A 15,618-nucleotide genomic window follows, 5' to 3' on the forward strand; every position below is an offset into this window, starting at 1 on the left:
GTCTGCCTTCAAGTCACATAGTCCTACTATTGCCATTTTTTAGACCTTTCTTCATTCTGGCTTTCCCTCTTACTCATATTTTGCATCATTGAATTTGAGTTTGGATTATGATAACGTTGTCATGTTGGTATTTTCTTATAATCTATTTATTTTTTGCAAAAGAAACTAGACTATATAAAACAATGAAAACTTACTGTCAAGATTGTTATACAGAAGCATGATTATGTGATAAGTAGGATTGCTTACCGCAATTAAATCTCCAAGATTCATGCGACTTTCTCTTAATATATCCTACCACGTTGATATAACAGTTATGTGTGTTACTGCTGATGTGGACTAGTTGTGATTGCCTCCTTTGATGTAGTTAGAATTAATAAATCGTACCTTGATTCAGTCATTATGTAAATAAGTATTCAAAGTTTTCATCAAGATGACTTTTAGCTTTTTCATCTTCAGCATGTCAACATGTTATATTTGTGTAAACGGTGTCAATGTAAAAATTCTTTCCCGGTAACAGATAAGGTTAAAGTTTGACAAGAGTGTATCTAACCCAAACATTTTTTTCCAACATGCTTTTTAATAGCTAATGTATTGTGGCATGATTTATATGTAAGCAAAACTGCCACTTAATTATATCATAAAAAAGACACGTCAAGACACCAATATTTATTGAAATTTCTTATCTATGTTAAAAAAATCAAATGGCGACTCAAGACGCCGTTAATGTTTGAGATTGTATTGTGCAAGGGCGGCTGTGAGAAGGTCTATTGAAAACTCTCGAGGTATTTTGAACGGAATTGACAGTGGCATTGTCAAAAAGATTAGAAAATGCCTACCTGGATTACTGACGATAAGTGAAATTAATACCCAGGAATGATATTAATCATGTCTGATATCTGTATAAATTGGAGCAAACACTCGCGTCTGGAGAGTTTCTATCCTCATACCAAAAGGAAGACTCGAGGATGCTGCTGCTGCTGTGGATGTTTGTCTTGCTGATGGTTACACATGGACGCAAGGTAAGGGCAGACGTAAAACCATGCAAAACGGTTACCAATCAACGTTATGCAAGGCTTTACAAAGATATCTTCGATATAAAAGGGTTGCAGAGAAAGAAAGTGCTTGCAACATCTAGAGTTTCGAGGGTGTAAAAAGATAACATTTATACGCTCTTGAACACTATGCAAAGCTTTGGTAGATGACCTAACAACGTAGAACTAAGGAAAGACAGTTTATTGATAATTGGAGATGTTTTGTAAGGCTCTAAAAGTGACGTTGATACTTTATACTTTAAAGAAAGCTAATATGGAAAAAAAGTTGATACAAATTCGGGTACACCATGTACAATAATGAAACAAAGTTGATACGTATCCCAAATCATCATGTAAAGTAATTAAACAAACTTTATACAAATTTGGAATCACCTTTTAAAGTAAAATTTGATACATATTTGGAGACACCATGTAAAATAAAAAAGTTTATTTTAAAGAAACATATAAATTTGGGGACGCTTTGTAGAGTCGAAAGAGAAAGCTGGTGGATATTCGGGGATGCTTTGAAGGGTTAGAAAATAAATCTCAGGTCGAAAAAGAAAGCTGATGCATATTTGGGGATGCTGTGTAGGATAGAAAAGAAAGCTGATGTTTATTCGGAATGCTGTGTAACATGGTGTTTATTCGGAAATGCTGTGTAATGTGAAAAAGAAAACTGATGCTTATTTGGGAATGACGTCTAAGGTTAGAAATCAAAACCAATGTTTATTTGAAAATGCCAGGTATGGTTAGAAGAGAAAACTAAAGTTAATTCCGTCATACTGTCTAAGGTTAGAAAACAAAGCTGATGTTCATTGCGGAATGCTGAGTAAGGTTACTGAAGAAAACTGATGCTTATTTGGGAATGTTGTGTAAGGTAAGAAGATAGCTGATGTGTATTCGGAATGCTATGTTATGTTAGAAAACAAAACTGCTGTTTATATGGAATACTGTGTAAGCTGATGTTTATTAGGAAATGTCGTGTAAGGTGAGATAAGAAAGCTGATGTTTATTCAGAAATGCTGTGTAAGGTTAGATAAGAAAGCTGATGTTTATTAGGAAATGATGTGTTAGGTGAGATAAGAAATCAGATGTTTATTAGGAAATAGTGTGTAAGGTCAGATAAGAAAGCTGATGTTTATTAGGAAATGTCGTGTAAGGTTAGATAAGAAAGCTGATGTTTATTAGGAAATGCTGTGTAAGGTTAGAAAAGAAAGATGTTTATTCGGAAATGATGTGTAAGGTGAGATAAGAAAGCTGATGTTTATTCGGAAATGGTGTGTAAGGTGAGATAAGAAATCAGATGTTTATTAGGAAATAGTGTGTAAGGTCAGATAAGAAAGCTGATGTTTATTAGGAAATGACGTGTAAGGTTAGAAAAGAAAGATGTTTATTCAGAAATGATGTGTAAGGTGAGATAAGAAATCTGACGTTTATTAGGAAATGATGTGTAAGGTTAGATAAGGAAGCTGATGTTTATTAGAAAATGGTGTGTAAGGTGAGATAAGAAAGCTGATGTTTATGAGGAAATGACATGTAAGGTGAGATACATGTAAGAAAGCTGATGTTTATTCGGAAATGGTGTGTAAGTTGAGATAAGAAATCTGATATTTATTCGAAAATGCTGTGTAAGGTGAGATACCAGTAACACTATATAACTCTTGAAAGACGTCATAACATTTCAGAATACGTAAATCCTTAAAAACAGAATGTTGCAATGTTCGTAAGAAAGGCTGTTGATCGATCAATATGTCTAATAATAGAGATATAGGGACAGGTTTTGGAAAGGTGCTTATCCTTTGTATACCTAGAGTACAGTATTTGAGACTGCATGTGATGGACAATAATTTTGGACTTTAAGTCATCGAGGTTTGCTGTAAAGTCCATTCTACATTTTGATTAATTTTAATAGTGACATTGTTTAAGAATATACACACATATGCAAAAGTTCATGACTTTTACTTAAATAACTCAGGAACTGAGAAAATTTACGAATCTAACGAATTTTGAGGTAAGCTACATTCCTGTCTGGTATATGATTTTCGTTCACTAATTCAGATGGTCCTCAGTCGCCTCATAGGTTTCAATAATTTAGGACTTTTTGCATCGCTGAGAGTTCCTAAGAGGGAACAAACAACTGCATGATGGAGCAAAGTTTATCATTTAACAATATATCATCTATTTCTAAATTTGTATTGAAATGTGCCATTCACCCATGTGTTTTCTGCACGTCTCTTGCAAAAGTAAAGGACACAAGCAATGATCCGAATATTTTCTTTCTTTATTGTGAATAAATAATAATTAAATTAATACTGTCTAAAGTTTAAATTACCCGACACATAAATCATTTGCAAGAGTACATTTAAAAAGGATATGAAAACTATTAGAATATTAATTAAGGTCTTACTGCTTTACGTTATAAGTAATAAGGTAATCATTGCAGTTCCATGAACAACTTGATAAGCAGGACCTAGTCTACTACTTTGGCGTACAAGAACAACAACATGGTAAGTGATTTCTAATTGAGATTAGCGAAACTTACTTTATCAATATAAAGTAGACACCGGTTCTAATATCATTACTAAGGGCCGTCACGCGACATATATGTGACATGGAATTATGACACATTGCTATGTTATTTTTTTAAGAAATATGAACATTTCGCATTTGTTTTTACGTGGGATTTATGTAGATGTTTTAAGTCCTGTGACATACACTAGAGACGATAGAACAGTTTTTCAAGGAGAAATTATTTTCAATCTGTTTAACCTTTTATTACTTTGCAGTACCACCTTATATGTTTATTGAGAAACCAACGATAACATCTTTCAAAAGAAAAGACGGAAAGATTTTCTCCCTGCGAGCATTTGGAGAGAGGTTTATATTCAAGCTTAGAGTTAATGAGGAGATTCTAACAAAAGGTAAAATTACTAACAAGAACCGATTTACAAAATGCATTTTATTTATTTAGAATTGGTCTGTCGAAGTGAAAATTAATAAAGATTTTATCTGACAATTTTATTGCTCCTTATGCCGAATATGATTGCATGATAGAAAAAAGGATCTTAAGACATAACGGCAACAGGGACTTTTTAAAATCAGACTAAGATCAAGTTCTCTATATTCGCGTTAAATGTGTCAGTTTTCATAGTAAACATAGAAAATCTATTAACTATTGCACATGTCAGCTTTTTCTATCAACGATCTCAGAAAATCCTTCCATTCAAAGCTTTTACATAACTATTTGAAACTCACTGATTCGGATATGTCCCTCTCTCAGATTGTGTCCTGCAGCACTTCAAAAGTAACGGAGTGGTGATGTCCTCTCCCTGCAGTGACCACTACCGTTCGTGTAACTACCGTGGTCAGTCTCTCTCACACAAGGATGGCTTTGCAGCAATTAGCAACTGCGATATACTCGTAAGAAAATGCAATTATCGAAATCATTATCTCATTGATTTCCTTGACTTATGCGAGTCAGTGCACAAAATGTGAATAGTTCCCAAAAAGATCATTGTGTCGACCATAAAACGTCTCAGTATCTCGAGTTTATCTGTCGTCCAACGACATTTTACACGGAAATATTGATATTGGGAAAATTGAATTTATAAAATCAACTGGGAAAACATGTAAACAGCGTCCAACGACATTTTACACGGAATTGATATTGGGAAAACAGTATCTCGAACGCCTGAGTTTATCTGTCGTCCAACGACATTTTACACGGAAATCTTGATATTGGGAAAACAGTATCTCGAACGCCTGTGTTTATCTGTCGTCCAACGACATTTTACACGGAAATCTTGATATTGGGAAAACAGTATCTCGAAACGCCTGATGTCGTCCAACGACATTTTAATCTTGATATTGGGAAAACAGTATCTTGATATTGGTCCAACGACATTTTACACGGAAGTCTTGATATTGGGAAAACAGTATCTCGAACGCCTGTGTTTATCTGTCGTCCAACGACATTTTACACGGAAGTCTTGATATTGGGAAAACAGTATCTCGAACGCCTGTGTTTATCTGTCGTCCAACGACATTTTACACGGAAATCTTGATATTGGGAAAACAGTATCTCGAACGCCTGAGTTTATCTGTCGTCCAACGACATTTTACATGGAAATCTTGATATTGGGAAAGAGCCATTGAATATAAAGTCAACTGCAACATGTAAACAGCGTAAGACATGAATATTTCTATCTAGGAATTTAAAATTCGCCATAGGGAAAACGAAATCATTATCTGAAATACTGTTCCTCTTACCATTAAATGCATAGTTTTTATTTATTTTTGGAAAGTAGCAGTGATTTTAACATCCATTAAAAGTCATATCAGTACCATATTGCCATTGAAGACATTATTCTTTTTTGTTTATTTGTCAGGTAGGGGTTATTTCGACCTCCAGCCTTGATCTTACCATATTACCTTTGAAAACGAGCCATTCCAGCCTTCTTCGATCCTTGAACCGGACGACACCTTTAGAGGATGCATACATTGTGAACAAGCTTACCAGGAGGGCGCCAGGTAAATGATGAAATCAATATTGTTTGTAAGGCATTGCGTCTATCAGATAAATATCATATGCTTTTGGTACCACTCCTATTTTTTTTAGCAATCTTCAGAATAAACACATATTTTGACTTCTAAAATTATCTGTTATACGAAAATTAGGAAATTTAATGAGGTAAGGGAGTAAGGGCATATCTCAATCGAGATTCTGAGATTTTCGATCAGTTTGGGTTTTCCTCAGCCGCATCCTAAATTTAATATTTAAGTTTTTAGCGTCACTGCCGAGTCCTAGAAGGACGAAAGAACTATAAATTGAATTCATTGTTTGGCTCTGTTGTGTCAAATTTTGTATTACATTGTGCTGCTAAGTATTCACTTTTGTGTCGTTGGTACTTATTTTTGTTGTAAATCGACACTACAGCGTACCAATATATTACAATGTGTCGGTTCGTTACAAATATTTTTGTCTACATGTATATAAAGGATACATTTGATTTGGTATAGTATCAAAAGGAAATAAAACACCAACATATAAACATAATCAAAATCAAATTTCAAAGTCAATAAACCAGGGCATAATATGAACAAAACAGATTAATCGTCTTCTGCCATATAAATCTTAGTAATGTCACGTATTTAAATGAGAACAAGTGTGCAACAACGAATCCAACAGTCAAAATAAAGAGCATCAAACACGTCCAACTTTATGTCGCAAAGAGAAATAAAATAATACAAATATATATATATATAATAAAATGAGATCATTATGACGACCGTAAAACTTCCTTATAAGTTTTATCAACCTATGTCTTTTGAAATCCTGTTGTATGACATATTGCACGAAAATCGTGTTAATGGGAATAGACCCTTGAATATCAAATAAATTGCGACGTGTAATCATTATATGTTGGGGATGCAGGGTTTTGCTATAATCCAATTTAAGATAAAATTGAAATTATCACAATCATCATAAAGCTCGAGGTATGTGGCTGATGTAGAAATATCGCAATGATTCCTTACATCGGCACAATGGACAAATTCAGAAGTTCACATCCAATTTCTGGTGTAGTTCTGTAGCATTCATTCTCCGCCGTTTTCTCAATCTGGTTTTGTTATAGCTGTACCGTTTCTTTCTTTGAGAACATAACATCACTGGGATTTGAGAGCGAACATTGTCAATATAACACTTGCTATATAAAGACCCAGTTTTATTTTTGTTGATTTTTGTTCATAAGTATCTGTGTCAATGTTTCTTTTGTATACGATATACCCTATACCCGGTTTTAATACTACCATAACCTCTTGGTTTTCAACTTTGATAGGTTTCCAGAAAAAACAAATGAAGACCAGCCATGACATACCTATCACAGTAGAAATTGTGACGGCAGGTTCTGTGGTTGACTCCCATGCTAACGACAAAAGCCTATACGGACTAAACATCACCACGTTCCTCTCCATAAATATGAACATTGTACAGAATGCTGATTCTTTTACACTTATAACAATAACCAGCACCTTTATTGATTTTATATACATTATGATTTTACGACTATTAAAGTATTTCTTTTCGGGCTTTGCCATCTTGAGATCAGATCATCCCACATGGTTTTAATTTTCTTCTTTGATACCAGAATTTGTATAAAGTATGATATAAATATGATTTTCTTGGTTTTTGAAATGGTTATATCAATGATAATTGTTAGTTTTAGAGCATTAACAACTAAACAGATGACTACCTAGCTAAATATTGATAGATACAACAGGTATTCTAGTTGATATACATAATGATAAATCCTTTCTCCTTCAGGTTTACTCCTTGTTCCATGACGACACACTGACATATCACCTCTCGCCATCCATTACCCGAATTACAACATTGAACAACACACAGGTAATATACAGTAAAGGTCACAACAATTACAGAACTGTAACTTAATTATTCTATAAATTTTGTGTCATTATCGGTTAATTAAAGACCTTCCCTCTTGTATAAAATTCCAAGTAAAGCATGTCCTTTTCTGAACTTTGACCTGAAGTGTATAATACGATACTTTGAACATCAGTTTCCGTGTAAATAGTATTGTATTTTCTCTCAATGGCATTATGCAAATGATATTAATGATAAAAATGTTCAAGCAGATGTTTCATTGCTATAACATGTATTTGCATTATTATTTATGTACATACCATACCTCAACATCATAACAGAACACCGTATATTTGTGTACAGATCTTCGGTAATATGAAAGACAAATTCTACATTTTCGACAAGTTTGCAGAATGGCACAGTCATACAAGTCCACTTTACAGAGCAGATTTGACTTTACTCGTAGTTACGTGAGTATATGTACATGAAGGAAACATTCTTCAAACCTCAAAATACAACAATTAAAACCTGCGTGAAGGTGGAATTGATGTGAATGACGGTACCTTTTCTGCTGTGAATTAATTTTATCTAATTTTACGACAATTTCCTCGTTGATGTTACCATAACAGGTTATAAAAACTGGAGCTCTGTGCAGTAAACAACAAAATGCCAAAATGTCAACATAGTCATAATCCAAACTCAAATTCAACAAAATTAGGTCTAAAAATGAAAAAAGAAATTACACAAAGTCTCCTGAAAAAAATTGGTGGAAAATAGGACCAGGTGTTCCAGAAGATTAAGCATCTTCTGCATCTTCGACAACACCCGCTATGTTAATCCAAGTAAGCATTGTTTTGTTCTCAAATTAGAACACGGTCAAGATATGCCTTGGCAAACTAACGAGGATCAAATCGCACAGAGAAGTAAAATATTTCTAAATATTTACCACTCCATGGTATTTCCACTATATAACGTTGACAACTGTAGTTGTGCAACATCACTTCATAACTACCAACTGGCGTATGAATTTAACAGTAATGGAAACTAATTTATAATATTACCTTTTGTAGATGACAATTGAATTAAACATTGAAATACGCATTATCCGTTTGTTCACGTGTTTTTAATGTGTATTCTTTTATCCAGCGCACTAAACAATTATGGCCAGAAATTTTTTTTTTTTTTTTTTTATAAATTAGGTGTTATTGGATCATAAATCACAAGTGATTAATACAAGCATTGAGCTGCTCTCAACTGGCATTCATGGACCTATGAATGCCAATTGAAAGTAGTTCAATGCTTAAATAATGACCCTAAGACTTTCTCGTAATTCTCACCATTCTGCGTCTTTTGAAACTCTTTGTTATGAGTTTGATTGTCTGTTGACGATATTTTGTACTAAAATCGTGATATTAATTTGTTGAGGTGCCGATTGAAGTCAGCATTTGCCGAAATAAAACTCAATATAACTAGCCCTATTACTCTACAAATTTCCAAATTTTCAGGACTGGATGATTCAAATTTATCTCAAAGGACACATGAAAATTCTGAAACTTGCCGCTATGAAATGAATTAAAATTTGTTTTTCGGAGTTACGGCATACCAGTAGAGTCTACCCTGCTATCTCGAAGGATTGTACTAAAGACAAAAGTGAATATTTCAATATAAATTCAGATTTGTACAAAGATAAAGAATAGCTCAATATTTAGTGAATCAAATTGCATCCCACAGTCATTAAAATATATATACAACTCAAAAATATAAACGTAATGGCAAAGGTGAAAATTATCTCCTGAACTTGAAAGAAAAATTGTTAGTAACTATCCGATTCAAAGATAAAAGCTACCCTTGCCTAGTCTCGGATGTTTTTTCCATATTTAATGTAAGTATGAAGGATTTTTATCAAAATATAAATATTTGATAATTATTATGAATAAAGAAACATTCATTATTCCTTAGGCTCTTTCTTTCTCTGTCCTTTCCTACATTTTTTGCTTACCTATAACTGTCTTTTTCTTTCTCTCTGTTTGTTTTAATTACATATATAAGAGTAAAAGTATATGCTTTCTCGTGTATCTAAAAATATAGAATATCAAAAATGTGATTTTAATACAGCTGTATTTTTTTTAAATAATTGAAAAAAAAAACAACAAAAAAACAAAACAAAAAACAAAAAAAAAAAAACAGATACAGCTTAGTAGATGCATCGAAATCAATCAATGTACTATGCTTGATGTATGTTCAGAGAGGGTATATAAACTAACCTTTGAACTTCTTTTTTCACTAACGGAATGCTAAAAATTGTGCGATTTGTCTGCTTCAGAAAAGAACAGATAGGTGAAGAAAACAAGGATGAGTACGACATAAATGGCTTAGCTTATCTCAGTGGAATGTGTAAGGACGAAGACAGTAAACGCATAATGGCAAAGGATAAAGGACTGGGCACGGCCTTCACCATCGCGCACGAGATAGGGCATACGTGAGTAACATCACGCTCTTTGTTTTGTAAACAGTTTTTTTTTAATTTGACATTGTATACGCAGAAGTGCTCTACTAATTTGATTTGTTTCGGTCGGACTATATCTAAAGCGGAATGAAATTATATGATCAATATCAGATTTATGCTCAAACCTTTTTTTTTTCTCTCGAACATTAGTACTCGGTCGTGCTGTTTCGACTAACACGAAAAAGTTGCATTCAGTTTTGTGGAGATTATTTTGTTTCCAGACTGAGGATAGGACATGATAATGACTTCCCCGAGTGTCATGACAGCGGGAACATAATGCAGAGATCTGCGACTTATGGGCGATCCAGTTTCCATTGGTCAAGTTGTAGTGACAATGCAATGAAGGCATTTTTCGAGTGAGTTCCACTAGACTAGATGAGGTTCAAATTATCTAAACTGAATATGAAAATTACTTAATTGACAAAAAAATGCATGTCATGTTATTAAAGGACTCCTGTTTCTCGAACTCTGAAGATTGTCTGTCATAAAAGTGAACAATTAATTCAAATTCATTTCATAGCTGTTTCGTCCTTCTAGTTCCCGGCAGTGAGGCTAAGGACCTTAATGTTAAACCTAGGATGCGACTGAAGCAAATCCAAAGTGATCGAAAAAAAAAAGGTCAAAATCTAGATGGGGATGTGCACTAGCCTCAGTATTCAGTAAATTTCGTAATTTTCATATATAATAATAATTTCAGATGAACGTCAAGTACAGAAATGTATTCTGAACTGTGCCACTATTCGAATGACAATGACATGAATAGGCTCTTTCTAGTTCACGAATTAATGTTATACTAATATCTGTTTTAAGGTCGGACGATTCTTCATGTCTGCAGAACAGAACTACCGGTTCCAGTAACATGACGGTGTTACCTGGCAGTCTTTATGACGAGGAGGCCCAGTGTAAGCTTACCTTCGGGAACAACTTCACACCGAACTACTATAGAAAGGTGACAAATTCACAAAGGTTTATATCTCATGGTGAGATAGTGATCTAAATTATTACCAATGAAGTAATGTGACGAGATAGCTACATAATACACCTAAAATCATCATTCGACTTTACTGTATCTAACTCTAAATTTGTATGTTAAGGTGCTATTCACTTTCGTGTCTTTTGTACAGTCTTTTTAATTCCAACATTATCGTCAAGTTTTATATTTTTAATTACTAATATTCACACTGTCTAGATTCTGTTTTAGAGTTGTTATTAATCATATTCCAGTCCAGGTTTTTCTTTCACCGGCACAATTCAAAGTCTTTACCTAGGATTAATACCTATATTTATTCAACTGCTCTTTGTTTTAGGATAAGTGTAGCCAACTTTCTTGCTGCTATGACCAAAGACATTGTATCAACATTGGTTATCCTTTAATGGATGGTACGGAGTGTGGTAACGGAACCAGAACGGTACGCAATACAAGCCTGATGACCAGTTACACACTGAAGATTTTGTGGGGATTGAATCTAATTTTAACACATTTTAAAATCTTGACAATGTTAAAGATTGTTTCTTAATAATGATTTTTGATTTTAATCGATACGTACATAATTGTACCTTAACTATCTGGTGTAACAAAGGAGTGTTTACATATATTTACAACTTTAAATAAGCAGTTATGTCTCGATGATCCATTCAGCTGGAACGAAATTATCTCCAGTTTGTTTAATTTTTTCCCCTAAATTGTAAATGACGTTTTGTACCTAAAAGACTGTAAATTGGTAAGGATCTTGTGACATAAAGACTAGGTAATATATTTCTCTGTTTTTAAATTGTTGGTTTTTTAAGTGGTGTATAAGAGGTCAGTGTGTGGACATAGGAGCCGACGGACCCTCGCCTGTCCATGGCGGATGGTCCTCCTGGGAAATGTGGTCCATCTGTTCTCGGACAGCCGGAGGTGGGGTCCGCTTGCGCAAAAGGTTCTGCAACAACCCAAAGTATGATCATATTTAATTGATTTTGCTTTAAAAAGAATGTGTAATAAATCACAAGTATCTTTAGGTATAAGTAATTGTATTATTCTCCATGGAAACAACAGGATCGGCCAAATTTTCTCTGAGGGAGCGGACGATTTCAGATCCTTGTAAATTATTGCATATGAAACAGTTCTCTATCGATATGACTGCTTCTTTGTTCTGTTGTTTTTATCTTTTCGAACAGTATTGTTTTCATCTAGCCTTTCACTACATAGAGAAGTAACAGATTATCGATTATAACCATGACAATAATGGACAGCTTACATACCTATGTTACAGGCCACGTTACACGGGAAATATCTGCTTTGGAAGTGAGAATGAAGTGAGACTCTGTAACATTCAGGTATAACACATTTTGCATAAGGTAATTACAGCATACCTCCCAAGCAGAATCTTGAATGTTTTTGGCGATTCATGAGGAGCCTTTGTAGACATCTGCTTTCTTTTGTCTACTTCGGAACCAAGAGTGTTTTTTTTTACTGAGACTGACTTCGAACGAAGTGAACAATTTACATCGAAGTAAATATGCACAGATTACGATGACACTGACAATAGTTCGATATCGTTGTAATATAAATTAGGTTACTCTTTATTTGTGATATTTATATGTTTTAGAATAAATGATATAAATTTTATCACAGCCCTATGGCGTGTCTGATACAGAATTCAAAGAACTTCAACTTTCTCAACATCATGCAGTGAGAGGTAACAATGGCTACATTTAATATTAACTTTTAATACTGTATATGATTAATTAACACACCATCGATTGAACGAAATTTCAGAAAATGACTACCAATATTTGTTGCGATTGATTAACGGGATTTTTTCTTTAAATGATTCATACGAGAGTTATTTTTGTTGTTGTTTGATCTTAACACCATATTCTTAATACGATAATAGGTCGGTTTGTGTGTAGCATGAATCGCACAGTCAACAATATCTCAACATGGACGAATTATATTGATGGAACTAACTGCTGGAATGCGAACCCAAACCACATCTCTAAATGTTATCAAGGGCTATGTAAGGTGGGTGTTTTCTCTAGTCTCGAAGTGCAAAGAGAATTTGTGCAAAATCGGATACGAAATTTGAAAGACATTTAACAATTATCCAGGTTGCAGTTAAAGTTAACGTAAGATATATATGGCTTTCTCTAGATAAAATAGAGTATAAAGTGACATCTCCTTAGATATGGAAGTTAACATAAGTTGATTTGGGTATTCGTTGATAGAATTTTGGATGTGATGGTTTTCTGGAATCTCACTCCACGTTTGATGTATGCGGAGTATGCAACGGAAATGGTACACGGTGTCGTGGCGTGACGCGAGTGTTCGACCTTCCCGATCAATATGACAACGAAGGTAAGTCTTCAGTGAATTCTTTTGTATTATAGAATAGAGGTTATCTTTAATTGGTCTATAGCCATCTCGTCACAGTATTTTCGACCTTACCGTACAAAGGATTATAGTGCAGCCGAAAAAAATGGTCGATTCCGTACAGTCTTTTACAATACGTATATCAGTGCTAGTACACTCCACACTGGTCATTTGTCTGATGAAGGTGACCGTTTAATCATTGAAACGCCACACTATAATCATCTACTGATTGTGTTAGAAGAACTTCTGTACTATTGACATTACAAACCCGAAGACAATGTTCCAATATATCTTTCGTATTTTATCAAATCGTCAGGAGTAATTTAAATGTGGAAAATTTCATTGATTCATTATCAAACATTGAATTTATTGAAGTTATTGAAATCTGTGTATATTAAATACTATTGTTATTTTTTATTTTTTAATGCATTTTTTGTATTCAAAGATAAGAGGATGTGGTTTAAGATACCAGCACGATCAACAGGAATCATTATACAACATAATCATACGGATATTTTCAGATTGAGTAGGTATATTTAATTCACATATCCTGTAATATAATGATTGATTAGCCTATTACAATAAAAACTCCAAATCGAGACTTATTTTCTTTAATAGTAAACAAATACATGTTTATTTATGTCAGAAACTACATATTTATTTTCAGGACAGGCTTGATTTGGATGTAGGCTTTCGGAGGTTTTAGGATAATATCAAGTGTTTTTTTTTTCAACCCCATTCAAACCCAAACAAAATAGCTTGAATATGAGAAACCCAAGTTGTTGCGAAAGTTTTGCACTTTTAATAATAATAGCTTAAATTTTAGTATTTAATCTGAATGTGACTATTATTGTAGAATCTGACCAGATTCCAATAGGTGACTACTACTATGATCGGTATGACATTGTCCTAACACGTCGTCAAAAATGGGAGGAAATTCATATTATTGGGCCATTGGAGCAAGATGTCGAATTCCAGGTACAGAAGATTGCCCAAAAACCCAGAAGTGAATAGCACTTTTAATACAAATTTGGATTAAGATACAGAACAGCCAATTAATAAACTGAACTGGATCACAAAACTGTTTCGTCCTTCTAGGACTTGTCAATGATGTCAAGGACCGAGCCTATGAGGCGATTGAGGCAAATTCAAAATGATCAAAGAACTTAAAATCTTTGTATAGGCCCTCATCAAATTGTCAACAATTTATCAATGTAACGTGATAATGAATCGCTGATGAATGGATTGTAATAAAACAAACGATTTTTAGTTTAAATGACAGCTTCAATACCTTGATTAGTAACGTTTCCATATTCCTATTAATGTACGGAAAATTAATTTAATCACCGGAACATCCGGTCTTATTCTCCGTGTACTTTTTCATGAGTTTCAGTGTAAATATTTCTTTTGTTCATATTTTGCCCTAGTTTTATCGAATTGAAGTTTGGATTATGGTTATGTTCACATGCTGGTATTTACTTCTTGATATTGTTTTCGGCATCAATTAAGTAAGAAAAACGAAGCGGACCAAATGTTACAACATAACTATTTTGCTCCAGTTTAGCTGTTTGGTGTCATCAAAACGTACATATAAGATTTTTTTCGTGACTTTTAGGTAGAGGTGATCGTCCAGCATGCCCGTCAATATGACCTAAAGATAAATTATACATATTACTTGCCTCTTGCTCTTCCTGACGAACAACAATACCAATGGACGTCCAACTGGTCATCGTGTTCAGTTACCTGTGGAACAGGCAAGTGTCTTATATAGGAAAATGAATTCATTAAAGACCTTGGCAATGGACCTCCAAATGGTTCATGCAGTCAGTCAAGGCACTTATACCCAGCATCTAACGTCTTGATAAGAAAAGCAACGTTAGGTTCGTAATGTGCGTCAATAAATGGGTTTTAGTCACTAACTTAGACAACTCTGGAGTCCAAAATGCAGATTTAAGAGCAATGAAGTAAATTTTCATCACGGTGCAAGTACTCATCCCATGTCATATAGTGTAGTTTATAAAAATACTTGAGACTTACATAGCGTCATATTTAGTCCACATTTCGCAAAAACATTTTTGCGTCATTGAAGTATTTTTGTAACCTTTCTAGACTGGATTTACCTTTTGGTCATATCTATAAATTTATATTAGTACGTTTCTTTTAAATATCAAATGAATATCATATACTAGGTTATTTCTTTTCTTCAACAGGTTTCATGTCTCTTGAACATTTGTGTATGGATATCGAAACATGGGAACCTGTAGAAGATAAAAACTGCGATGCAAAAGAATACCCTGTTGACAACAGAATTACTTGTAATGAAACACAGTGCTCTGTCGCGTAG

The 15,618-nt window shown here is 33.9% G+C and overlaps 1 protein-coding gene across 1 annotated transcript; it reads left to right on the forward strand.

Moving 5' to 3' along the window:
* Positions 1-965: 965 nt before the first annotated feature.
* Positions 966-15,618, forward strand: LOC132563057 (A disintegrin and metalloproteinase with thrombospondin motifs 18-like). Its single transcript, XM_060227817.1, has 19 exons — positions 966-1,019; positions 3,475-3,538; positions 3,818-3,952; positions 4,312-4,451; positions 5,420-5,561; positions 6,869-7,017; positions 7,354-7,437; positions 7,777-7,883; positions 9,737-9,892; positions 10,141-10,275; positions 10,730-10,868; positions 11,227-11,328; positions 11,708-11,856; positions 12,175-12,238; positions 12,537-12,593; positions 13,130-13,259; positions 14,131-14,252; positions 14,890-15,028; positions 15,485-15,618. Exons 1-19 carry the CDS (start codon positions 966-968, stop codon positions 15,616-15,618), a joined length of 2,202 nt encoding a protein of 733 aa, XP_060083800.1.

Source organism: Ylistrum balloti, unplaced genomic scaffold (genome assembly GCF_031769215.1).
Source record: "Ylistrum balloti isolate Yb309-2 unplaced genomic scaffold, AGI_CSIRO_Ybal_v1 Utg371574, whole genome shotgun sequence".
Lineage (NCBI taxonomy): Eukaryota > Metazoa > Mollusca > Bivalvia > Pectinida > Pectinidae > Ylistrum > Ylistrum balloti.